This window comes from Columba livia, chromosome 2 (genome assembly GCF_036013475.1).
Source record: "Columba livia isolate bColLiv1 breed racing homer chromosome 2, bColLiv1.pat.W.v2, whole genome shotgun sequence".
NCBI lineage: Eukaryota > Metazoa > Chordata > Aves > Columbiformes > Columbidae > Columba > Columba livia.
The window spans coordinates 23,742,509-23,769,494 of record NC_088603.1 but is presented as its reverse complement, the minus strand read 5'-3'; the positions used below and the strand labels follow the sequence as shown (position 1 = coordinate 23,769,494).

General features: G+C 40.5%; 1 protein-coding gene across 2 annotated transcripts; it reads left to right on the top strand.

Moving 5' to 3' along the window:
* The first annotated feature begins 4,570 nt into the window (after positions 1-4,570).
* Positions 4,571-26,781, top strand: STEAP4 (STEAP4 metalloreductase). 2 transcript variants are annotated; one of them, XM_005504948.4, is made up of 5 exons: positions 4,571-4,969; positions 21,378-21,833; positions 23,209-23,736; positions 24,348-24,512; positions 25,512-26,781. In XM_005504948.4, exons 2-5 carry the CDS (start codon positions 21,378-21,380, stop codon positions 25,779-25,781), a joined length of 1,419 nt encoding a protein of 472 aa, XP_005505005.2. In that variant the 5' UTR covers positions 4,571-4,969; the 3' UTR covers positions 25,782-26,781. The 2 variants fall into 2 exon arrangements, with proteins under 2 accessions (XP_005505005.2, XP_021146644.1); XM_021290969.2 differs by lacking the exon at positions 23,209-23,736 and having other exon boundaries at positions 4,691-4,969.
* The last annotated feature ends 205 nt before the right edge of the window (positions 26,782-26,986 follow it).

Genomic DNA, 26,986 nt, shown 5'->3' with positions numbered 1-26,986 from the left:
GTTACTGTGTGCCCTGTTTTCAGATAGTAATTTGTCTGGCATCACTGAGACATGGGTTAATAACTAGTGTGCTTGATGGTGTTTTGTGATTTCTAATGTATAAATCCGTGAAGATGTGCTGACTTCCATTCTGAATACCTTTGCAATTTTGGACTTCAGAATAAGCACCTAGCACAAGATCTGGTTTGTTATGTTCTCCAGTCTGTGAAAGCTGCACATAACAAAGGCAGGTTTTACAATGCTATAGCCAGAACTGTTGTTTCAGATGCTAAGACTTTAAGGCACAGTCCCAAGACTATACCTTCCCTGCCAAGGAAAACATAAAAACAAGTATATTTCAAACAGTGATATAACAGAGAGTTTCAAATGTTTATCACCAACCTTGAGATTGCATTTATCAGTAAATTTCCATCAGCCTTTGAGGTGCCCAGGGTCTCCCTGTGGGCATGCTGGCTCCCCTGGGCTACCAGGGCTGCTTCTCCCAGGGGCAGTGATCCTAGTTGCGTGTCCTGGGAGTCCCTGGTCTCAGTGTGTGTTTGCTGCCTGATGGTGATCTTGCAGCATAAAGTGACAGGCTCTGTGCCTCTTTTCTTTCCCTTCTGGGTTGTTTTTTTTTTTTAGAAGGTTGTCATCTTTTCTTCCACAATATATCTGAGCCTGGGGAAACAACCTCCTACAAATGACATGCAGCTTTGTAACACCATTGCTCTTTTTTTTTTTTTTCCTAAAGAAAGCAGCACAGGCAAGTGATGATAGAAGACACCAAATGGGAAAAGAAAAAAGGTGAAGCGTGAGGGCTGAGAGCTTAAAAACATATCACGAGTATTACGAGGATCTGAGAAAGGGACACAGAGCAGAGCACACTACTCCCAGCAGGCTGCTGGGGGTTGTTTCCCCAAGCAGAGTGCTCTGCTTGGCCATCTGAGTGGAGACAAGCCCCTCAGTCACAGCACCTCCTCTCTTGTGCTCCATTCTTCTGGTGGCAGAGATGGATGGAGTGGCCAGAGCCAGAAAGAAGGATGTCAGCCAGCAGGTCCTGTCATTTACTGGGGCTTTGGATGGATGAAGTGAAACTGTAGAGGTGAGGGGAGGAGCAGAGCCAAAAGCTGTTGAAGTACTGGGGGAGCCAGAGGGACCACAGGGACCTGCCACCTGCACATGGAAGTGGAGGCTGTCAGGATGGGTGGCATGGAGTTCCTACCTCTTGGTAGTGGCAGGGGTCCTGGTTTCTTCCCACCCCAGATCTGATGGCGGTGCTGGGAGAAGACCAGCAGCCCAGAGAAGCCTCCCAAAGGCAGATTACTGCAGGGAACAGCAAAGTGTTCCAGTCACAGCAAAATCCTTGTTGATGATGGAGGAGAGAGCACGTTGGCACTCCCCACAGCAGACTGCCTGCACCCAGGAGAGTGCCTGCAGGGCCTGGGGAGGGAGGTTTGGACCCAGCTGTGTCTGCAGCCCTGCCTGTCCTCCTCCAGGGCCAGGACCTGAATGCCAACCCTGGACCTATGCAACCCAACCAGAAGCAGCCCCATGCTCCTCTCCCGAGCCTGACCATGGTCATGACAGGGTGCAGGCTGCTGCAGCAGACCATGGCAGGGACAGGACTGACAGGCCGATTACCAGTGCCCTTCCCTGAAAGGCAAGGACGGAGCAGCCCTGCCTGCCCCTGTGACTGCTCTGACACCCTGGCCCAGGGCTCGTTCCATGCTGAGGCCGGTTTTCCTGCCTCAGCATCTCACAGCCCATGAAGAACCATCAGCTCCCAGTGCCGCAGAGGACATCTGCACAGGTGCAATTCACCTGTCTGTATTTCTGCATGATATTTTTATTCCTTTTTACATTGCTTTATTGGACTGAGCAAGACGGACTGGACAAAAAACTCTGTAAAACATAATTCCCTGCTTATGCCTGTGTTGGTGGAACGGTGATCTATTGTCAGGTGTACTAGGTCAACAAAAATAAATTTGACATACATTATCGTCTTCTGGAGGCTTCTTGTTGGAGCAAATAGTAATAGATAGTAAGGCTATCTCAGGAAAATGAGAATAATGGTTTGGAACACAAACACACAGGAAGTGCAAATAAGAACATCCTCTCATGATTCAGTTTTTTCCTGTTTTTCCATAAATTCTTTTGCTAGATGCAGCCTTCACCATGGCCACACTACATAGAATATGCTTTCTTTACTTTCTAAACATAATTGCTCAGCTGAAACTCACATACAAGATATTCCTGGCCTTTTCCTTATACATTTGAATCCTGAAATTATCTGCACATATGCATTGGAAGATCTTTCTCAGTAGTATTGTCAAGTTCACCAATCTCATGTTTCCAGGCTAAATTTAATCTTGCATTCATTATACAAATAATACACATTGTTTTCTGAAGCATCTCAGCCTCAGTAACTATTATTGCAATAAGAGTGCTGTGCAAATATCTCTTTGGATTTGCTTCCATTGTCAAATGCTCTGGAAACCCTGCTTGCAATTTCAAGGTTATATTGAAGCTGCAAGTCACATTCCATAACTGAAAAATAATGAAAAATAACCATTGGCCAGGCTCTGTTTGGTAATTCCTTATGATTTATAATCAGTTTCACGCAGCACTGGCCTTCAGTAAATAAAAATGTATGGTTTTGTTTATTTCCATGACTAAGATTAAATCTTTTTTGTTTTTGTTTTTTTTTTTCCTCTGAGTATACCTAAGTTCTGTTAACTCATAAACTACTGTGATTGTTTGTTCTATCCACACTGTTTAAAAGGACTGCATCAATCTATGCCCTGAAATCCTCCACAAATATTTTACTCTCAGGTCTGAAATGTCTAATTAATTCCTTTTATTTCTCAGTTTTTTCAATAATTTGATGTGAGATCATCATGACAGCATTCTCAGGAAGCCACATTAGGTACATATTACTCTGTACAATTCAGCACCTATATATTGTTGGAGAACACAAATTACTGAATATTTTCTGGTGATTTACTTGGGTTTTTGTGCTAACTTTTCTTCAAGTATGTTATTATTTGTGTTACATGGCATTTACAGTGTTGTTTGTCCAGCTTCAGCCCAGAAGCACAATTTCTTTCCACGGCTGCTCCAAGCCAATGTTTTTCATCAGATCTAAATGTCATCTGTATAAATCTTACTAACCTGAAAGGCATGAAAAATTTATCACATTTTTCCTCAGGTGCCAAATACATCCTAAATAGACATCTGAGAAAACAGTGCAGCTCACAAAGGTTCCATGGGAGTTCAAAAAACCTGCTCTTTTCTTTTTCCTAATACGAACACCCGCCAGGAACCTTGTGATGTACTAAGGACAGAAAGGTGTTTGTCACTGACCGTATCTCCCTTGGCAGTCTAACAGACCTATTTTGTTTCTTCAGGTCTATCTATGGACAATCAAGGGATTTCATCCATCTTTTCTATAACTACAAGAACTACTCTGTCTGTTCCTCCAGCCATCCCAGAGTAATGAGAGTATCCAGCCCTTCTTTAAACATGGCCTTACAATATGAAGGGCTCACATATATGTGAGAATTGTTGGACAATTCAACCCTTTCCTACATTATTTAATATTGAAGAAGTATTGATCCATTGGGAAAGGGCTTTGAATTATTTCTCACCTTTTTTTACTCATATTCTTACATAGAATCTAAATGTTTAGATCATCTTGACACTCTGAAAGGCATAGTAGCACTTGTCCTTTTTTTCATCTATTATGAATTTGTACATTCATTTCTCATGTATCTTCTGTGGGGTTAGCCTTGTGATTTTAAGCTCTGTGAGCCTTTCTTTCCATTCCCTGTAGATTTTCTTTTAAATGTAATAACAGTATTTTTGGCAGCACATTAGTTGATCAGCTGAAAAAGAAGACTACAGTGTTTAATCCCAAATGTATCCAGTGCCTTGGCGGCCTTTGCTCCTGTAAGAAATTCCAAGATTACCTCTATGTTCTATGTTCTCTATGCCTTTTCCTTCTCAGTGTGTTTTTCTAGTTAGTTTCCAGTAAGTCTTCCAAAAGCAAGCTGATGTAAAAAAATATTTTTCTTTTACTTTCTTCTTCTTTACAGGCAGACATTGCTAGCAAATCTAGAGTGCAATTCTATTTAAATCATCTTCAAATCATTTTCAAACTTCTTATAAAAATCTCAGTGCTAGTGGGACTCAGCCACTTCCTCCTATCTGGACAATGATTCAGTCCAGTGATTCCTTGATGCTCAAGGCATCTGTTTTGAATTATGTCCCATTACAGACAGATGTGTAACATCAAGACTTTTGCATCCTCCCAGAGGTTTATCCCTTAAAGACCCATTTCTCAACATACATCTATCACAGGTTCTGGCTCCACAGAATTGTTGTAGATGCCAAGAATACCTATAGAATATCAGAGATCAGCTACTTTCAACCATCCCCATGTCAAATTCCTTTCATCCCAATGTGACATTCTCACTGTCCCTACCCACAGCTGGAATGGTACAGGAGAGCTTTAACACAAAAAGAAAGAAGCTCTCCTTCCAGGCAAATAGCTGCTGTTGTGCTTCGACAACATTCCTGGCTTCTGCAATTCTCAGGTTAGTCTTCCAAGAGTGGAGGAACGCAGCCAAACCTTAGCTCTGGCTGATAGCCAAGGGGCAAGTCAGTGCCGGCATGACAAAAGCAACCACAGCTTCACCTCAGCTGCAAATACAAGGCTGGGACTTTCCCTGAGACTTTGACGGGAAGTTCTCTTACCCCACACAGACAGACAAGACTTGCAACATCCCCTCAACTTGTCCTCCCCTGTGCGCTCGCCCTGGCTCCCACTACATAAACGCCAGCGGGGCTGCCGGGGTTTGTGCACTCTGCTCTGGGCAACAGGAACCTCGCTGCAGCTCCTGAGGTCTCTCTTGCTCCATCACAAACAGCATCTCATTGGCTGGGAAAGCACTGTCTTGCCTGAGGGGACTGCAGAAGGTTGAGTGCACAGGTGAGTTTTATATAGATAAGCCACAGCTTTCTTTCACTTCTGCAGGTGGGAACGGGGAACCAAATGGCTAAACTATCAACATGAGAAGTTCAGGTGGTCTTGAACTTAATTTTTAAGTCTCCTAATAAAATTTTACTGCAGCCTTTCTCTTTGCTAGACAAAAAAAAGGGGGGCATAATGTCTCCTAGGTTTGTATTGACATTATATTGACATTATATAACCTATTTTTTGTATCTGTAAAGTTAGGACAAACCAGAACTCCGGATTAGTCAATTGGTTTCCAGAGAGCTTATATAGAAGATTAACAAGTTTATTTGATCTTCCAAAGGTGTTTACTGTAAAGAAGTGGAGAAAGCTTCTGCAAATAAAAGTTGTTCAATGGGTTTTAAATGATGAAGATTGAAAACAGATTTTCTTTCCTAAGTCAGAGCCAAAATTCTGGTTTAAATTTTAGTAGCAAGTGCAAGTACTCCAAGGGTGTTTGATTTACCCCAAATCATAAGTTATCACTAACAACAGCTGGAACTAATGACTCTTTGCACTTCTGGATTCATATGTGGATTTCATGTTTTCTCTTCCCATTCAAGCAGCATACCAATTTTAATCCTGTTTAATATTTTATAAGCAAGGGGTTTCAATGCTACAGAAAGAAATGGATTTTTCTTAAATATTGTCTTATACTAGCTCCACATTATTAACTCAGAGAACATTTGCAGCTGTCAGAACTGTTCTGCAGCTTTGATATAGGAACATTTCATATCCTCTCTAAATCTGCAAACACAAACTGTCACTCAGACGTTAGGCAAATTTTTTCAAGACTGTTGAGACTTTATAAAATGACGCAATTAGTGCAAATTTTAGATGTGGCCTTCCTGAAGCTCTTATATTTGTTCATAGCAGTGATTTAGATTAGCATGAAGTAGTACTGTAACTAGATACCAAAATGTTCCAGTACTCATTGAGAAATCAAGCATCCCTGTACTTTTTCCTCCGTATTGGAATTTTCTTATACAAACATATTAAGCACTTTTCATATTTGTACAATTTTAAGCAGATGGCATGTTTTTTAAATTACTTCTCATAGTTGCAGGCAAAAATTATAACCTGGTAAGGGGTGTAGTGCATGTTGAGAAATTATTAACAAAGTGTGTTGCCTACATTAGTGTTTTATTTCAGAGCAGTAGCTTGCTTGGGCACTGACTCTGCTGCCCTTGGCCATGTACCACCTTGTGTTTCACAGCACAGAGCAGACTGGGGACATGCAGTCTCAGATGTTCTTGGGTGAAGCGAAACCATCCTACTGTTAATGGCAATTAAGCACACAGGACCAGACTGCAGCTAGTCCGAAGCAAAAACCCTGGCAATGTGCCTAGCATGGGTGTTGGGTACTCAGAACCACCTTTTCCTCCCTACACACACAGTCCCTCAAAAAATACACACAGCAACTGTGGCTGTCAGGGAGAGTAGTTAAAATCTGCATTTTTAAAGGACTGCCTCACTACTTCCGAGTCTATTTTTATCAAAACCTCTTTATTTGGTAACTTTAAGATTTGAGCCAACTATTTCTCCCATTCTGTTCTTTTTACACTGCTAGCAGAGTAGAATTTTAACATTTTATTTTCTGCGGGACATTTTATAGATGTTGGCATTATCGCTTCATTTCAATTTTATTTAAATTTTAATGTATATTGACATTGGGTTTTGAAAGTTGGTTTTGGGGAAGAAAAGGTAGGGGCAGGTATCTGAATCTCACCTTTGCAGATGTTTATTGCAGTTCAACTGTGGGGGCTTTTGTCCCTGCATGCTCTGAAACATAAAATTGGAGTGTGTTTTTCCAGCAGCTTCTGCTCTCTCATGACTGCTGCCCCGGTTTGGGCAGGGTGTTCCAGCAGGGCTGTGGTGGGTGGCAGCTGGGATAAGCACTGGGTATGTCCGGTGTGCTTCTTGGAAATGGAGGAGGAGTGGGAATAGCTGCCAGTAAAAGCATTAATTAGAGGACTGACAAAGCTGCCTCCCAGGCTCATAGTGAGTGCTGAGTACAGCCCTGGGGACACAATTGTAAAGGTGGCTGCAAGCTATTTATTTTTTTTTACTTTACTAAACTGTTGAGATGATCCTCTCCTGGTTGGATTACCAGAGGAAGGCTCTGACTTTGTTGGTGATGATGTGCTGGAGGTGCAGGGTTGGGCTGCCTGGCTCAGGACAGCTCTTCTCATGCTTGGCTGAGCTGCTTTGTGTGTCACGCTGGCAAAGTGCTGCAGATCACGCTGGCTCAGCGACAAGGCTAGGTCTAAACCTCCACTGGGAGATGCAGAGCCCATGACTTGCTTCAGAAAATACAAGGTTAAGATTAAATCAGGATTGAGGACAGGTTCTCGGCTCTGGATGATTTCCCTCCAAGTACTTTTCTCAAGCAGAGCAGCCTCACCAGGACAAATCTGAAAGTGCAGAAAAACCATTTCCATAAACAGCATGATATCCTACAAAATGAGAATATTAATAAATCTTGTTCAAATTCTACAACCTGAACCACACTAGAGCTTCATATAACTTGTCACTTCAAAGGTGCTTAATTATAATAATCTGCTACAAACTGCTTGATCAATAGTGGAAGTGGCTCAGCCATCCACCTCAGACAAGTTACAGCACCTGAGGACTGAGATCAAAGTCTTATACTGTTGCCTGTCACCAATCCATTAGTGATACCAACTATGTGAGCAAGTTTCTGTAGGCCTCTAGATAAACAAGCCTTAAGCGTTAAGAAATTTAGTGGAGAGGCTGATTGCCAAAGAGCAAAACACCTTCTGGCATCACTAGAGCGGAGGAATGCTTGACAAAGGTTTTTTCTGGGGTGGTCCCATGCTACAAGGACTGTGCGAGCAGGAAATATGTAAAAAGACATGAGTACTCACAGCAAGTGTGCAATTATGCAATAATCATAATAGCATAAAATGGTAATGCAATAAAGACGATGGGCTTATTTGGAAAACCTGGTTCCTCATTTTGTATTGCATTTCCTTGCTGGAGCCACAAGAGAGGGTCACCCTGCAGGAGGGAATTATTTTATCCAATTAGGCAATTACAAAAGCAGCATGACACTTTGTGTCATACCTTCTGGCACACATTCAGCTCACTTTCACCGCAAATTACACAGAGTAGACCTCAGTGACTTCCAGGACTAAGCAGCATTGCCAGTGTTGGGGTCAGGGTTTTTTTTAGCCCATCTCAGAAGTGGCTGCGCTTACATGTAGGGAAAAAGCACATCCTGAAAAGCACCCAGCAGATCTAAAAACTTTTGCTTGTTAAATTAGTGGAAGATCTGCACAAACAGAGAAGGTCAATACTTTCTTATGTCAATCTAAAAGAAGATTTTTTTCTTAAAAATATGGATTGGAAATTGAATTAAATCTTCTGGATTACCCACCTAGACCACTGCCAAAAGTGGTAGTGGGGGATTTTTAGGAAAAATGAACAGTTGTTATTTTGAATGGTGATGCACACTGAGGAAAGTATTTATTTAAGGAATTATTTCTTTAAATATGTCATTTTAAAATTTAAGATTGAGGGGTTTTGAGCCAAATTCCCTATCAGCACAAAAAAAAAATATTATTTCCTCCAGCCTGGTCCTTGGTTTTCCTCATTATCTGTTTGCAAATTGAAGGACTCTCTGTACCCTAAGTGACCTTTTCGTTCCTGCTTCTTTCCTCTTCAGCTAAGTTTAGTAAGAACACAGAAGCTTTCCATTTGTCTCTGCTCTGTATCATGTCCCAAATATCCATGTTTTCCTTCACTACAATTGCAGAGATAAGGCCTGGTGTGCTCCTTTCTTGCATATTGCATGGTCTTGACACACAGAACCAAGAGCGTAACTTGAACGCTTGAACAAGAGATACCCAGTGACCTTGACTGAAACCCAGGAGCAAGCAGAGGACAGAAACCAGGGTCCCTCCTCTCTGAAGGTGGCAACCTTTGCATAACAATGCTCAGGCAGCAGAGATTTCTAAGAGACACTGTGTAAGGTTTCCCATGTCCCTGTGCAGTGGACCATGGCACAGGGTGACACTGGCTGCCCTGATGTGGTGGCAATGCTGTGCTCCACCAGCAGCAGCTCACAGGGAGTGCCCTGGCAGGGAAGTTTCATTCGCACCAACGCCTGGGCTGAGAGCCGAGGTAATGACCCACCACTTGCCAGGGCAGGGAATTACCAGCATCAGCTCAGGCATCTGCAAAACCTGTGCTGAACTCAAAGGGAGCTTTGGTTGAAAAATACAACAAACTAAGTCTTTCCATTTCTCAGTATAGGATGCTGCTGTCAAAAGTTCTGCAACTTTTTGACAAACCTCACCTCTGTTTTTTTTAAGTGTAAAAGCATGGTTTCAAATTCAAGTTTCTCAGCAGTTACTTTTCAAAGCCTGTAGCTTAAGGTTTTTACTTAAAGACTCCTGAAACTATTGGCTAAGTAAGAAGGGGAATTTCTTCCATCTTGAAAAAGAACTAGTCTTCAAAAAGTTGATAAAAATTTTTCCTTGCTGAGAAATGCAACAGCATTTAAATGTCTTTTTTTTTTTTTTAATTTGTGCAGAATATTATTTATATATTTCTGGAAATATCAGTGTTAATTTTGTCTGGAAGGTACACATGTCTCTGCAGATTCCACTGGACTGAAGTCAAGTAGGAGAGGAAAATGTTCGAGTCCATGTAAACGAAAGAAAGAAAACAAAAAGGAGAAATATATTTAATGTACTTCATATTAAGTGAACAAGTGTGCTGATAAAGTGATCTGCTGCTCAATAGCATGTCTTTAAACAAGTATTTGTAACAGCATTTTAGCGTACAGGCTTGTGTAAGCAAGAACACAGATTAATGACATTTCTGTAAAATCTGCTTGGCCCCATTCCAGACATATTGCACATCCAACATATATTTGTTTTGGCAAGGAAACTTCATATTCATGCCCCTTTTTCTTAAGTCTTTCGCCATACTCTCCCTCCCACTCCTCAGATTTCTAACAGCGTAAGACTGCAAAGAACATCATCACTGAGCCACAACAGCCACCTCACCTTTGATTTTTATCGCAGGTGTTATGAAACAATTGGGCTTTGTTTTTTCCCGCTTGTGCTAACCTGGTCCAAAAGCAACTTAACTGCAAATCAGCAATTCTATTGGTATAAATGGGAAGAACCAGGCTTATCGCACAATCCTAGAGTTCACAATAAACATGTGACTTGAACTCTTAGATTTTTAGCGCTCTTGATGTTTTGGTTGATTGCTGGTGTAATGCTGGCTAATTCCAGTCTTGGTGTATCCTGCTGGTGGGCTGTCAGTAAAAGCATGCCAAATAACATCCCCTGCCTTGTCCTCCGTGCCTTTGACAGACAACAACAGCATAGGGTCACAACTGAAGAGCCATTTCTCACTTGTTTCCTTCTCTTTCGGTGGTATAGACATGCATGTGGGGGTCTGTGCATAATGATTTTTTTTAGGGTGTTCATTATTTTAGCCTGATTTCTGTAGAAAGTGAGATTTCTCTGATCATGCAGAGGTATGTGAGTATATGTATGTTTATGCATGTTCCTCAATCATTTTTTTTAGTGATGCTTTTAAATATACCAGGAGGAGAGAGGGCTCTGTTTTTCTTGTGTTGCATAAAAAAGGCAGCTGAAGACTCCACAGAAGAGTCCTGAAAAATGAAAGACTATACTGTGACTATATAAATTTAAAAGATACAATATTCCACATGAGGATGAATGTTATAGGAGTCACCTTCTGTGACTGAAAACAGCTTCAATCAGTGCTTTTAATCAGTCAAGAAACAAAAACCCCTAGGAAATCAGGCTTCATTATTTCTAGTGTTATTCCTCTGTGAGACAGAGCTAATTGTTAATGTCTGTAAATGGCAGATAAAAGATGTTCAGAAGAACAGCTTCACAGCGAGGCGAGGACTCAGCAGGAGTCCAGGAGGTGCTCCTCCACATGCGGTAGATCTGAAAACATGTCTTTCAACATCTCAGGGCATCTCCTGCCCCAAATGGGATAAATCCAGTGCCCTCAGTGCTGTAGGCAGGTCTGTCTCTCCTCCTCACCCTTGCTGGCTCACCTTCAGGTGCTTTATGAAATATTTTCATTCTCCTTGCAGTTGACTGGGCTGGATTAACACCTGCACACCTCAGAACAGTACAACAGCCCTGAAAAGACTGAGGAAATTACTCAGGTTATAGCTAGGTTGTACGTGTTTATGGGACCAGTTGGAGGCGGTGAGATTTCCAGTTCTCTCAGTACTTTGCTATGATTTAGACAACATTAAGCACATCTATTTAGGTCTATACTTCATCTGTTTGAAGAGTCTCCAGGCAGCTTTAGTGTTCTCCTGATAAAAAAGTGAAGATGTGGGAAATGCAATGTCCTCTATAGGAGGATTTATTTTCTCAAACAATTATTTTTTATCAGCTCTGTCAAAACTTGGAGCCCAGTATTTTCTGCTGAGAAGAACAACAGATATCCATTTGCTTGAAAGAAAATTCATGAATAATTTGTTATGTTTGTTAGGAGCTATTCTGCTATTTTCATTATGTGTTTAAGTACTAGATTAATCATGGGAGAGTAGTTTAGCCACATGCTTTTCAGTTTTAGGTATATCAAGCAACAGAAAATGCACTTTATAATTTAGGGCAGATTTGGTTCTAAAACTGTCAGCTTATAAGAAACAGTATTTGTTATAGAGTGCGTTCTTTCTGTGGGAATGGTAAAATGAAATTTAAAGTAAATGAGATTGCCTCAGAGTAGTGTACATGTCTTTCTGAGGAGACTTTAAAAATCACATTTCACCTGTTTTCCAAGCTACACTAGGATTACTGAATATTATACATGTGAAATACTTCACAAAGATACTTTCAAAGCTGCAGTACGTACATACACTAGGAATGAAGTACTAATCACTCTCTTTTTTCTACTATATTTAATGGGTTACTATATGTAATTTTAATGTATTAAGGCACTTTTTCTTCAAACATACACCTTTTGATCACAGGTGACAAGACAAAGTGGGATTTTCATTTACAAAAAAAAAAAAAAAGAGAAAAGAACAGTTGGAGATCACTTCTACATGTCGGTGCATGCAATAAACACCTAAAACAAAAATGAGAATTAACTGTATTCCTGAAAGAAACTGTTTAACTTTAGAGAACTTGAAAGCATGGGAAACTAAAAACTACCAACCAGAATATATAATATCAAACAAAAATATGTACTCATTAACTTATTTGGTTGAAGTTCACCATGCCAACCCACAGTTATAAAAGGATTTGAAGGGGAAAATTTAAAAAGACTTGATAGATACTAAAAAAAAAAAAAAGAAATCGGCCACTTCCACTGCTTTGACACTGTTGGTTGTAGGCACTGTTGTTCACTGCCACCAGCACGAGCATATGCCATTAGGATGGTGTCAAAGCACCACGGTTACCATGAGTGCAGCCCATCAATGTTTGAGAAGGATGTATGTTCATCAGGTAGGGAAGCTTCAAGTGTAAACAAAGGCATTGGGGAAGTAAACCTGATTGAACCTGTTTAGTCTGTTCAAAGAGGCATAAAGAAGACGTGCAGGACATGGGACACCTCCAAAGGGCTCATTTTCCCACAGAATCATACAACGGTTGTGGTTGGAAGGGACCTCTGGAGATCATCTTGTCTATCCCACCTGCCAAAGCAGGTTCACCCAGAGCAGATCGCACAGGAATGCATCCAGGCAGGTTTTGAATGTTTGCAAAGAGGGAGACTCCACAACCTCTCTGGGCAGCCTGTTCCAGTGCTCCGTCACCCTCTAAACAAAGAAGTTTCTCCCCATATTCAGATGGAAATTCCTATGTTTCAGTTTGTGCCTGTTTCTCCTTATCCTGTCATTGGGCATCACTGAAAAGAGTCTGGCCCCATCCTTTTGACACCCATGCTTCAGATATTTATAAGCATTGATAGGATCCTCTCTCAATCTTCTCTTCTCCACGCTAAACAGACACAGCTCTCTCAGCCTTTCCTTCTAAGAAAGATGCTCCAGACCCCTGATCATCTTTGTAGTCCTTTGCTGGACTCCTTCCTTTTCTTTCTTGAATGGGGGAGCACAAAACTGGGCACAGTACCCCAGATAGGGCCTCACCAGGGCAGAGTAGAGGGCAAGGATAACCTCACCTGACCTGCGGGTCACACTTTTTCTAATGCACCCCAGGACAGCATTTGCCTTCTTGGCCACAAGGACACATTGCTGGCTCATGGTTAACCTATTGTTCACCAGGACTCCCAGGTACTTCTCCACAAAACTGCTTTCTAGCAGGTCAACTCCTAACCTCTATTGGTGCATGGGGTTATTGCTCCCCAAGTGCAGGACCCTACACTTTTGTTTGTGGAACTTTATGACATTCCTCTCCACCCAACTCTCCAGCCTGTCCAGGTCTCACTGAATGGCAGAACAGCCTTCTGTTGTATCAGCCACTCCTCTCATCAGCAAACTTGCTGAGGGTACACTCAGTCCCTTCATCTATATCATTGATTAATAAGGTGAAGAAGACTGGACACAGAACTGATCCTTGGGGAACACCACCAGCTGCAGGCCTTTCACCAGGTCAGTCATAAATGCCAACCCAAGATCAGGTCACAGTTGCCCAGCAGGATTAAAATGTGTTATTATATCAAGTCTGATGTCATTCTGGGCTTTCTCTCCATAGGGGTGGTGAGAATCTGGCTTCCAAGTGTTTTGCAAGAGACGTGCTCTGAATTTCTGTTGCTGAAATGAGCTGCAATGTGCTCAGCCCTGCCTGTGTGATTCAAATTATGTAAACAAGTTATTGAATCCATGTAAGGAACTGAATGTTTTCAGGTGCTTCCTGACCAGGCAGGCACAGAGCTTTAGCTGAAAAAGACATTTAGCAGAGGCTTGAGGATTTATATATGTGGACGCTGCGTGAGAAAGTTCAGCTGATCCTTGCTGTAATGACAATGAGAGATTTGGGGAAAAAAAAAAAAAAAAAACAGAAGCAGACAAAAACTCTGTGTTAAAAGAGTAGTAGAGTTAAGGCGAGATGTAAGAAGCCATGTCAGCAGCTTAAAATGAGGTCTGCAGAAGGGCGTAGTGTGAACCCAAACCACTTATCCCAGATGTCCTGGTTTCACTACTGTACAAGCAGAGTTAAACACCAAATAGTAAGCTCCAAAGTGTCAACCCAAGTGTCTCCCCATCATTATAGAAAAATAAGCATTTTGAAGTCTGGAGAAACAAGCTTTTTCTGGAAAGGTGAACCTAGAAACCAGACTGTTCAAAGTTATATTCTAGTACAAGAATCACAGGAATATACAGTCAATAACATTGTAATGACTCATATATAACTGTGTATGAACTCACACAGATGAATCTACCTCCAGCATGCTATATAATTGGTCAGATGTTTTATGTCAGGACCTTTATTTGCCTCTTGAAAGTTGTACTAGAACAAGGGTAAGCTGCTCCACACAGGCCATTCACATGCCTGGTACTGTTTATTGTTTGAATGGTGTAACAGAGTCCCTGCTGTTATTTGCAAGGAAATAGAAGACAAAATATTTAGTTTACAGAGAAATAAGTCCTTGATACTTCACCTTTTAAACTTACACTCCCATAATATTTGTTCTGCCTATAATCTTTATGAACACCTTCGGGATTATGATTTTTACTGTGAGCCTAAAAAGAAAAAAAAAAGAAAAAAAAATAATATTATAAATGCATCAGTGTTATAAATCTTGAGACTAGTTCCTACAGTGGACAACACCACAACCTACCTGGATCACAGCTGTGCTGGCCATTAACTCTCTTCTCATTCTACTTAGAACCCTTCATTCTACATGACTATGGATCAAACTCCTGGCAAAGACTTGACCATTTATCTTCTCATAGTCTTTATATCCTGCTTTGCCTTCCAAACTTTTGACCTGAATCAAAAGACAAAAGAACACAGACCCAGGAGAAGATTTTGGAAAATGACAAAGGGGGAAATACAGAGGTTCTGTCATGGCTGGGAGCCACTACAGGCCACCAGACAAGATCAGGTACTCAAAAATGGATTTATCCATCCAGTAGAATAATAAGCAGAGCACACTAGATTCTGAAGATGAGAAGACGATGTTCCATGAGAAGCATAATTCGAGAGGAAAATGAGGTCAGAAGATTTGGCAGCTTCTTAAAGAAACTACATTGAAAGCAGGGACATAAAGATAGCAACGCAGAGCAGGGACTGCAGTAAGACAACCATGTGGCTGGAGCTGTGAGTTTTTTCAGAAACTTTAAACTCAAATAGGATACAAAATCTATGGAAAAGCACAGAACAATAGTACTAATACATTGATAAGATTTGAAAAGCAACAGCATGAAAAGAAATGTAGTTAGTAAGGTTCATCTAAAATAACAAGAAGTTTCCTGTAAAAACATAAACTGTTAAAGGAAAATTGAGGAGACAAGTGATCCACCACTCACCTGAGAGAAAGCTATTGACTAGTGACTCCAAGAAAGCCAACTCTGCAATGTCTGTTTTGCTCTTTCTTCACTAGAAGGGTCAACTGTGATAAAAGGGTTTACATCAGTAGCAAAGAGCAGAAAATTCCAGCTAGATGAGAGAAGAAAAAGCTTAGGCTGTGCTCAGGTGAGTTAAATGACCTGAGATCAACAGAGCTGATGGAATTCACCTCACATTGTTTAGGGGATAACTGCAGCATTTCCACAGCCATTAATAACTACCTTTAAGAATTGTGCGGAAGAGGTAAAGTTTTGAAAGACTGGAAAGGCGAGAATAACAGCTATCTTTAAAAGTAACAAGAAAGAGGAGGTGCAGAATTACGGCCCAATCCATTTAAGTACAATTCTCAAACAGAGGAAGCAAATAGAGGATAAGAAACAGGTTATAGGCATATAGATTAATCAAGAACAAATCATTCCAAACCAACCTCATTTCCTCTTATAACAGGATAACTGGCCTTGTGAATCGCAGAGGTTATACAAGTTGACATGAGTGAAGTTTTTACTGTGGTACATCTTAGAGAAGATTTTCAAAAGCACACCAGGAAAATGCAGCCTAGATTAAACTAATAGAAGGCAAGGTTCTGCGGAACTAGCAAAAGAAGCATTTTCAGTCTCTCAGTTAATCATTGCCAAAATGGAAGACTACATTTACTGCAGATATACAAGGGTTCTGTCCTGTCAAAAGTTCTTGTTTTGGAATTTCATTAAATGGCGTAGGTGCCAGAACAGACATTATGCTTATTAAAGCTGACAATCTGACAAAGTTGAAAAGGGCTTGCAAACATGTTAGAGGACAGGCTTAGAAATCAAAACGATCTTGAAAAATTGAAGCTACAGTTTGAAAAAATGTGGTGCTATTCAACAGAGACAAGTGCATGATACAGCTCTGAGTCAGAAAAAACTACAGAAACCAAGAACAGAGCAAGTGGCATGGGAGCAGTCCAATTAAAGGACTGGGTGTAATACAGTGCATTTACATTAGTATTTCAGTTGTGTTGAGATGTAGAAGCAGATGACCAGTTATCAAGCTCTGCTTACATGACAGAGAGCTCTAGGAGCATATAAAACTGGATTCCTTTCCATGAAGCTGAACGAGAAGACATGCTTTAGGTGCACCCAAATGCACTGCAGCTGCTAATGGGTGCTCAGGCTGCTGTACCAGACCAAGGTGGAAATCTCTGAAACATGGATAGTGTGAACATCATGTGTTTGGCACCAGCTGTTTCACTCCACATCTTGGTTTCTGTTGCCACACACTACTTGCTAAAGTACAAATAACCTTAATGCATCACAAGCTGACTGTGAAATAACTGTGCTGTGAATAAGACAAATGTGACAGTGGGACAATGTGTTGTCTGTGAGGAAAGTGAAACAATCCCTTTCTATCTGGTAAAATCTCATCAAAAGTACTGCATTCACTTTTAGCACCACGCTTTTAATTAACAGTTGGAGCAGTTTAGCCTAGAAAGATCCAAAGAAAACCATGAGAAAGATCACCACTTTCAGAAGCACGAGTTGCAGGCGAAGGTCTGGGGTTGTTTTGCCTAGAGAAGAAAAAGGTCAAACAGTAACGGCTTTAATGTCCAACAAAGGATGCTGCAAAGAAAAGGGGTATAAATTGACACCTGTGTCTGCTATGGAGGAGGCAATATAGATTAGACATAAGAAAATCTGCCTAATAGTACAGCTGAGAAAGCAGTGAGAGAGGAAGAATTCAGGATACACAACACTGGAAGGTTTTACAAACAGGTTAGAAAATAATCTGTCAAACTTAGTTTCAACAGCTTAATAGTTCATCCTGACTTTAGGAGGGAGATGGACTAGATGGTATCTGGAGATCACTACCAGAGTTATTGGGTTTGCCTCTTTTTAGAGTGTAAATAGTAAAATTACTCTTTTGCACTCCTTTCATCTTGTCTTTCTACCTTTTGAGTCATTCCACTGATCTCCCATCTGACATTTCATGTTGCATCTTTCTGATCTTCCCATTATCCATCCCAGTCTATGTCTCAGTCCCATTTCTGCCTTTCCACTTTTGGCACCATAGTTCATCTGTGGCATCGCTTCTGCTAGGAAATCCCTCTTTTTTCCCATGCGCAAGGCAATGTGCCTCTCTTCATTCAAATTCCTACATAACCAAAGTATTTACACACAATTGCTGAACTAAATCTTGTGCCTTGATTCAGTTCCCCTAGTGTTTAGGCAGTGGGTAGAAATGACAGTTTTGCACAGTTAGCTTCTTTTTTTCTTTCTTTTTATCATTACTGACCAAGTGGTAATCAGCTCAGAGATTACCATCATTTTCCTCAAAATAGCTTAATTCCTTGTATAAGCATACAGAAATAATGCAGAAAAGAAAGGACACAGTTAATCATTACAGAAGATTACAGGGATTATCTTCCAAATAACAAAAGGCATCACTAGTGCTCTAATGTTAGAGGGATGGATACAAGCAAAAATATTATGTATTGATACAAATCTCTATGCCTTTTCTCAGATAATATACGAGTACATACATAACAAAGCAGATACTGATTATTATATGTTTGCTGGTATTTCTGTTTCCCCCTGGTGCTCTGAGAATGCTCAGTGTAACCCATGGGCACTGAGCAAACCCCACTGCTAGAAGCTGCTCACTGAGACCCCAGGGTCAGCCGAGCAAACCCCACTGCTAGAAGATGCTCACTGAGACCCCAGGGTCAGCCCTTGGGCTCAGATCCCAGACCCCGGACTGGCCCTGTGTTCCTCATGATGTACTTCTGCTTCACATCCTTCACACTGATGCATGACAATAAAACACCTTGTCCTATATCAAATGAATATTTTCTCACATTGCAGCTATCGCTGTCATGGGCTCTGGGAGGTCAGCCTCCTTGTTTTGACTATACACCCACCCATTTGCCATCTTTTCTTCAAATACACACAGAAAAGCCAAAATTTATCTATGCATTCTCTATGTGCTCCTAAACTACTGCCCGAATTCACCTCCAGAAGTTCACCGAAAAGCCCACAAACTTCTTTCAGTCCAGTAACAGCCAGCTGGCACAAAGGTATGTTGGAAGGAAGGATAAAAAGGATTCAATGGAGAAAATTAATTTAATTTCTGTCTTTGTTCAAAGAAAGTATGGTCCAGAAAGCCTGGGATTTAAAATAAAACTTGTCTTCCACATGATTTTCAGAAGTGGCAGATGCAGCATTAAATTAATAACAGTTTCATAATATACTTAAGTTGTTAAAAAATTCATTGGTGACCAGTTAATTTCTAATATATAATGTGTACCACCCTAACAGCTTATTTTATTCAAGAAAATTGTCTCTATTGTTAAAAATTGTATTAAGTTAAATTAGACCACTGGTATTAAAGGCAACTTTACCTCTCTTCAGCTTTCTATGGAATAGTATTCACTGCCTTTTACATCTTAGTCCCTTAGTCCCTTTACATCTTAGGTAGCACTCCAAGAAACTGTAATTTGAAAAAAAATAATGTTCTTCTACATTAATTTTTCTTTTCATCTCCCTCTTTTTCTCATTTCCAGCAAGATGGGTTCAGTGTTCACTGGCAAAGGAGATGTTCAGTATTAGTGAACAACAGAAGTACTTCATAGATTTAATTCTTGCTGGTGGATCCATTTTTATATTAAATAGTTTTATAAGCTCAAACAAAACATAACTTTAACTGATCTATCAAGTATATTACCTGATAATATCCATTTGAGTTTTGTTTTTTTCCAGTCTTACTTTGGAGAGGACAATGATTTGCATAGTTCACTCAGCAATAACTTCATGGTTTCTTGAGGAAAAATACAGAAGTTTTCAACTGGATGATCATGTCTTAAAAATAAGTTTTACTTTTTATTTTAGATAGGAGCCTACTTCTTTAAAAAGAAAAATTGAGAAAGGAAATTTGAGTCTTATTATGTACTGAATCAGACCATTTATTAATATGTACAAAACTCTTCTGTTCTTTTTGAAATACAAACTATACCCCAAAAAGAATTTTATAGCTTTAGTCGCATTGGAGCCTCATGGGACATTAATCAGAGAATGATTTTTAACTGTGTGAAAGGACTTTGCGTTTGTATGCATGTGTCAGAGCGCACAAATACACAGGAGACATTCAGATGGGTCCCTTTGAGGATCTGTTTTCATGCTCAGTGTGTTAATTGACAAAGTACAGAGAGTCCAGCTGGGACCGCAGCTCCAGGAGAGCTGGGGTCGATCCCTCTGTGCTGCCAAGCCTGCCGTGGGACCTGCACGAGCCACACAGACCATGAGCACAAGGATCCTCAGGTCCTCCTCTGCCTGAATCAACACCTGCCCCTAACGACCAGAGCCAAACTCGCTTGGCAGCTCTCTAAACCTCAGGGCTTCCACAGCTCATGGCAGTGATGGTGCTAAACAGGCACTGATGCCAGTGGAGGGCTACCTACCTACACACATAGCTAGTTCAAGACAAAATCTTCACATGTGATTCTCAGAATAAGCATTTCTCTGCCTGTCTTGCTAATGAAGCTCATACCCTACAGCACAGGTCCAAAACAAGTGTGCATCCCTGACTCAGGCCCTTAATGCCAGGTCAAGGCAGGGCAGCGGGAAGTTCACGCTCATTTTTTTATTCACCAAACAAAGTTTTGCGTCAAACAATTTAAAATCGTGCCAGATTTTTAACAAGCAAAAACTGTACTCACTAGAGAAAAATGTAAGAGAAAGTGAGGAGTATCATCTCAGTATTTTTAAATGGCAGAGTTTCATTCTGAACAGTGCTTCACAGAAGAAAGTAAGCAAGGGGTTAATGAAGAGCAGTAGCAAAGTAATTGGTTTGGGTCTAGCTAACCATTTCAGGCACTTCTTTTCTGCAAATTGGAAAATCGGTTATTCACACAGCTTCAATTAAGACAGTTACCTGTGATGTAGTGAGAGACTTGAATCAGGGCTCCTGCAAATTAAATGGCTGCTCTAAGCACTAAATTGCTGGCCAGCACAAGTGAAGGGTCTCTCAAGATCTCTGGCTGGAGGTCTTCCTTTGGGCCTTAGGTTTTCTGGTCTGAGTCACCCTTTGTAAAGTGAGGGCAACTGGATGTGGACCTACTGCAAGACCTTTGGAGCAGAGCCTTTTGATTCTGTATTTGTATCATGGATCTCACTCTGCAAGTACAGAGCATACATACTGCTCTGGCATGGATAATACATTAAAGACTTTGAAGCTTCCAGGTACAGTGATAAAGGAGGATAGATAAAAACCTCAAAGAGAATTTCATTACGACTAATATATAAATACCAGAAATAAATGTTCAACATGAAATATTCCAATTTCACTGTCCAAATGCTTCACAGGACATTCCTCAGGAAATTGAAGAACAATAATAAACCAAACTGGCACTGACTAGTCATATTAAGGAAATATTGAGGACAACAGATAGGTTTGTAGCTATCTTTTATAATATCTTCAAGTATTTTACAAAAGACCTTCCAGGTTCTAATCTGATTAGAAATGCACTCCTCTTCAATGTCTTTCTATCAAATAAGTAAGCAGAAATTGTTCTGAAATGTGTGCAACCCTTACTGTATGCTCCTGTTTCTTTTCCTCCTGCTTTGCCTTCGAGAGAGGAAACTGCAACAGTTCAGCTGAATGTTAAAATCCATAAAATGGATGGAAAAGAGGGTGTCGGTTGAGAGATTAACATCCAGAACTGGTTTTTAAAACTGCACAGAAAACTTCTGAGAGTGTGTATTCAGAAAAGTGTGCAGGAAGAATATTAAGAGGCAAGAGAACTCTCAGATATTTATTTTGTATAGCCAGAGTGGATGCTATCTTTTCATTTTCAAGAGATTAATGTTTAGCTTAGTTTGTTCCTTTTTTTTTTTTTTTTCTAATAGATGAATAAGAATTCTTACAACATAATGGCTTTGACCCCTAACACTTCTAACAAAAGAGAGACAGTGTGCATATTTGGAACTGGAGATTTTGGAAGAGCTCTGGGGCATAAACTGATTCAGTCCGGCTACCCTGTTGTCTTTGGAAGCCGGAACACACAGACACCCAGCCTGATTCCCAAGGATGCAGAGGTGCTGAGCCACACAGAAGCAGCACAGAAGGCAGCCATCATCATTATAGCAATCCAGAGGCAACATTACAGCTTCCTTACATCACTAGCAGAAATTCTCCACGGAAAAGTCTTGGTGGACGTAAGCAACAACTTAAAAATAAACCAGTATCCTGAATCCAACGCAGAGTACCTCGCTCAGCTGGTGCCTGGCGCAAAGGTTGTGAAAGCCTTTAATACCGTGTCGGCCTGGGCCCTGCAGTCGGGCACGCTGGATGCCAGCCGGCAGGTAAGGCTAAGCAATGGGGTTTCCTACATCATAGTTATATATTGTATGGCTTCTTAACAGTCAGACAAAACACACATGGAAGGTACAAATCAGACAGGGTTGAGATGCTATTTTCACTTTAATCACCAATTTCAAATTAAATGTGAGCTAAAATTTACTTTTGGCTTGTAATATAGTACAACAAGGAATACCCATAGCTTGCATCCAAACTTGGTAAGGTGTTTGGAGACATTAGAGATGCAAGGAATGATAGACAGCAGAGCTAGAAAGGAACAGAGAGAGAGCAAATCAGGAGGAAATGAGGGCTGCATCAGTTGTTCACAGGAATGGTAAAGTTAAACAGATAGGAGGAAGATATCAAAGTAAGAATAAAATGAAGAGATCAAAAAAAGGGAGGTAAGCGATATGATGGGGCAATAGAATGAGTAAGGGCAAATGAAGTGAGTTGGAAGGTGAATAAACTAATAATTTTTTTTAAATCAGAACTTATCACCACAGAAGTTTAACACAACAATGGTGTGTGAAAGCCATTTTAAACAGCTTCTTAACCACAGGCCAGCGAGCACAGAGCTGGACATAGGAAGCAACACAGCAGCTTACTTGAAGACATTTATTATTACCCTGTTTTCTGCAGCAAGAGTGATAATGCTCTTGTACAATACACGGTTCCATCCAGCTACATTGCTAGCTTTGTTTTCTACTGCCAGATAAATGGTTTTGTCTAAACTAAGGACCCAAAGACTTAGAAACCTAGGTTCTACAAGCCTTGATCATATCAGTGAGAGCTGAAATTGCCCCCTTTCTCCTGGTTCTAAAAGCAGTATTGTCTTGCACACTCACAGAAAAGACAGTTTCTTCACTATTTTACTAGACTTTGAAAGAAATAATACTTACTTTTGTGACAGAGCAAACATGTTTTAAAGATCTCTATCCCTGATCTCCTGGAGTCCTTATTGACCAGTGTAGCAGCAATTGAAAATTTTGCTCCTATTTACTCCCATTGAAAATTTCACTCCTCTTTACTCCTAGAAAATCCTGTGCTTACGAACTGCTCACAGGTCTTCAGAAGAGAATTTTAGGTCTTCTAGGCAAAGACTTGTACTAACTGTGTTATACATTGTGCTTTTCAGATACAAAATTTTGCCACTTGAAACAATCTTCTTCCCCAAAGAAAAGATACATATTCTTATTTCTTGTACCTGTTGGTCAAGAAAGTACCTATAAACTACTTTTTGCCTATATAAATTAAGGCCAGCAGGGAAGTCAACAAGTAGCCTAGGAAGCTTGTGTTCATTATCCATATCCAGACAAGACAGCAGTAGAGAACGTCACAAGAGTCTGTCTAAATAAAATTTCTGTATGTTTTTGGCTGCAGGTGTTTGTCTGTGGAGATGACATGGAAGCTAAACAAATGGTGATGGATATTGTTCGTGCACTGGGTCTCACTCCATTAGATCAGGGATCCCTCTTGGCTGCTCAGGAAATAGAAAATTACCCTCTGCAGCTCTTTCCAATGTGGAAATTTCCCATTCTCTTGTCCCTTGGCCTAGTCGCATTCTTCTTCTTCTACAGTTTGATTCGTGATGTAATTTACCCTTATGTTTATGAAAGCAAAGACTTTTCATTTTTTATTGCAATATCCATTCCAAATCGGATCTGCCCTGTAGTGGCACTCATTCTTCTTGCCTTGGTTTATCTTCCTGGTGTACTTGCTGCAATTATTCAGTTATACAGAGGTACCAAATACAGCCGTTTCCCAGACTGGCTGGACAAATGGATGCTGTGTAGAAAACAACTTGGACTAGTAGCCTTGGCATTTGCTTTTTTGCACGTTTTGTACACTCTAGTTATCCCAATTCGTTCCTTCGTAAGATGGAGAACCAGTAATAAAATTCTCTCTCTGGTAAGTTTTGTTCCCTGCTCTATGTCTTCCTTTATTTTGGCCCTGTTACAAATACTACCTTCTATACCAAGCTTCAGAAATTCATGTGGGCAGTGTACCATACTTTACAATAGAGTTATTTTCCTTGTTTCTGATCCTTTTAACCATTGGTATATCTGAAGCTTGCTAATATTGAGTTAGGGGGTTCCTGCCTGTCTTACTCCTAGATAGTTGATATACTAATAAAATAAGCAGGAGAAATGTAAACATTGAGAGTAATCTAAAGAAGCATATTTCCCTATTTCTCCATATACCTTTAAGAATGGCACACATTTTGACTTTTAAAATGGCATATATTTTGATTTTCTGACCTTATTTAACAACAAAGGATCACATACCTGTCCTCAACCTTAGGTCTACAGCAGTATAAAACATGCACCACAATTACAGGTATATGGAACCTATACGTAATATAATGCCTGCTCTTAGAGTAGGCATTCAAAGTAAATCTCCAATCCTTTTCAGAGACTTAATGTATAACATTTATCCCAAAGTTACCTTAAAGCATTTATTTCTGCACATTGATCCTAAAACTGTTATCACTAAGATATAACTGGCCTTCTTTTCTTCAGGCACTGAAAAATGAAACAGAACCACTCAACACGACTAATGCCTGGCTTAGTGACTCTTATTTGGCTTTGGGGATTTTAGGATTTTCTTTATTTTTTCTTCTTGGAATCACTTCCTTGCCTTCAGTCAGCAACAATGTCAACTGGCGAGAATTTCGATTTGTACAGGTAAGAAAAAGACTTATTCTAAAAGGCCTTCTTCCCTCTCTTCTGTATAATTCCCTATCCCCTCCTCCTTTAGTATCTCCAAATATGATGTGTGCACCATCCACCATCACATAGTGAAAATAAAAATCTACATAGTTATACAACTCACCTGTAAAAAAACATAACTGCTCTGATAACTGCCTATGGTACGCCAGGGATTACTACATTAACAAGAGAAAATTAGGAAGACCTGAGGTCCTAAACAACAAACAGAAAACACTTTGGGATTATCAAATTCCACAGTTATACTAAGTCACAAAACATTCTAGCCATTTACTGGGCTAATTTTGCTGGTTCACAAGATAACTAAGTTATAAAGGTGTGAAAAACTACTCTAAACTCAGATCGTCTCAGTGCCAAGCATCTAAAAAGAACCTGCGGTTTCTGCAGACTCTAAAAAGTGCTGTGCCTATAAACAGGCTGCCCTTGGTAACACGATAATCCCAGCCCCCCCTTTGGAGGAAGCTCAGTACAAGCTGCTGTGCCTCTGCAGGAGCTGGGCTGGCAGGGGAGGGGAGGCAAGGGAAGGGGAAATTACTATCAATGAATGTTTTATCAAGGCAAAAAACTTGCACAGTATGGCAGTTCTGGATGGATTAGCACTGGAGCATATAAAAGCTTGGATCTCTCCCCTGAATTTCAGCATTTTCTTTGCATTTTCGCAAACATGACAACCACTAGGCAGTATGTGTGAGCTAGCCAAAATTATCAGGGTTGTTGACAGAGAAAAAAAAACAAAACCAAAACACAACAAAGAAATGTGTTTCACCTAGATCCATTTGAATAAATCTTTCTGAAAAAAAAAAAAAAAAGAGCCTTTAAATTATATAAAACAGTTTGATTTCAGCAGTGCCCAATTAGCTCAGTTACACAAAGCTTGCTGTGTCCTGTAAATTGCATTTGCCCTGGTTTAATTATTGTTTTAATGTCCACTTGTTTCTTTCCTTTGTTCTCCCCTAGTCCAAACTGGGATATCTGACACTGATTTTGTGCACTGCACACACACTGGTTTACGGTGGAAACCGGTTCCTGAGCCCGTCATCGTACAGATGGTATCTTCCAAACGCCTATATGCTCTCCCTCATTGTTCCATGCATTGTACTGGTTGTCAAATTTGTGCTGATATTTCCTTGTCTAGACAAACCTCTCACACGAATTCGGCAGGGCTGGGAAAGGAATCCCCAATATCCAGATAAATCAAATTACATTATCAACAAGTCTGCTGTATAATTAGACTAAATTGTATTATTAAAAAGAAGAAAAAAAAATGAAGGCATATCAAAATGAAGTCCTGACCCTCCCTCATCTGGAGAGAGACAAAGTGAAAAACTTGGCCAGACCCTGAGTAAAATAAAGCCACCACAATCACAAGCTAAAAATACAAATCAAATTAGTCCATTGAGTGCCTGCATCCCAGGCATGCCTTCACACAGGTGCAGGCCCTCTCTTTTATTCAGTATATTCCCCCTTGCCTATTCACCGTCCATTACTAAGAAGTGTATGAGAGAACTAAGTGGTGCTCCATGTTCCTACTGTGTCATTTTAAGCACCATCCAGGGCTGGGCAGAACCACAGCAAAGATGGCAGCTGCTTCTCTTCCCTATCCTGCCCATTGGGACTCAGGTCTACATGCACCTGCACACATCCACAGCTCCGCACGCACACGTGCATGAATGCACTCCCTGCTTCCACCCCCAGCAGCCACCAGCACCCACAGAACGGGTGCAGGATGGATCTGGCTGAAGAACAGCTCTCCTCCACCCAGCATTAGCTTATCCTTCATCAATATCTGATCCAAAAGAGGCCTGTGTTCATACCTTAGAGACAGTTGAGAAAGATGTGTTTGGTTGGTGTACAGGAACTTTAATGTTCAAAGTGTACTGGCAAAGGATTACTGAATCCTTGCTTGTACTGCTCTAGCGGAAAGTCAGGTTGCAAGGGGATGGAGGAGAGACCAAAACAGCAGGAAGATGTGAGATGTGCTCACAAGCCTAAACTTTCCACATATAAGCAAAAAGTGGTCAGTGATTTTTGTGTGAGGATTGTGTTGTAAGGAAAGAAACTGAAGGTAAATCCTTTTCTATCAGGGTGTTGTATTATATGTCATGGTTATATTTCATGAAGATAATATTGTTGATTTTCAAAAAATAAATCTTTGGATGCAATATTACAAATACTCTATGAAAATATACATATTTTAATCACAATAAAGATTTTTTTTTTGTCTTGAGCTCTGTTATTTCTGGAACACCTTTTGATACAATGCAGACACTGGTGTGCTCAGTTTGCAACAAGTTGTTGGAAAGCCTTGGAGCAAAGAATAAAATGGGATCCTGCCTTCAGACAGCTGCCTGGGCTCACCTTCCCTCATCTTTGTTTGCTCCGTGGATGCTCACATAAGAAGATCTTTGCTTAGTCATCAAAGTGGGCAGAGG

Coding starts and splice junctions, on each gene's coding strand:
- STEAP4 (XM_005504948.4), top strand. CDS start 21,378: ATGAATAAGAATTCTTACAACATAATGGCTTTGACCCCTAACACTTCT. Junction 23,737..24,347: donor GTAATAAAATTCTCTCTCTG/GTAAGTTTTGTT, acceptor TCTTTTCTTCAG/GCACTGAAAAATGAAACAGA. Junction 24,513..25,511: donor GAGAATTTCGATTTGTACAG/GTAAGAAAAAGA, acceptor GTTCTCCCCTAG/TCCAAACTGGGATATCTGAC.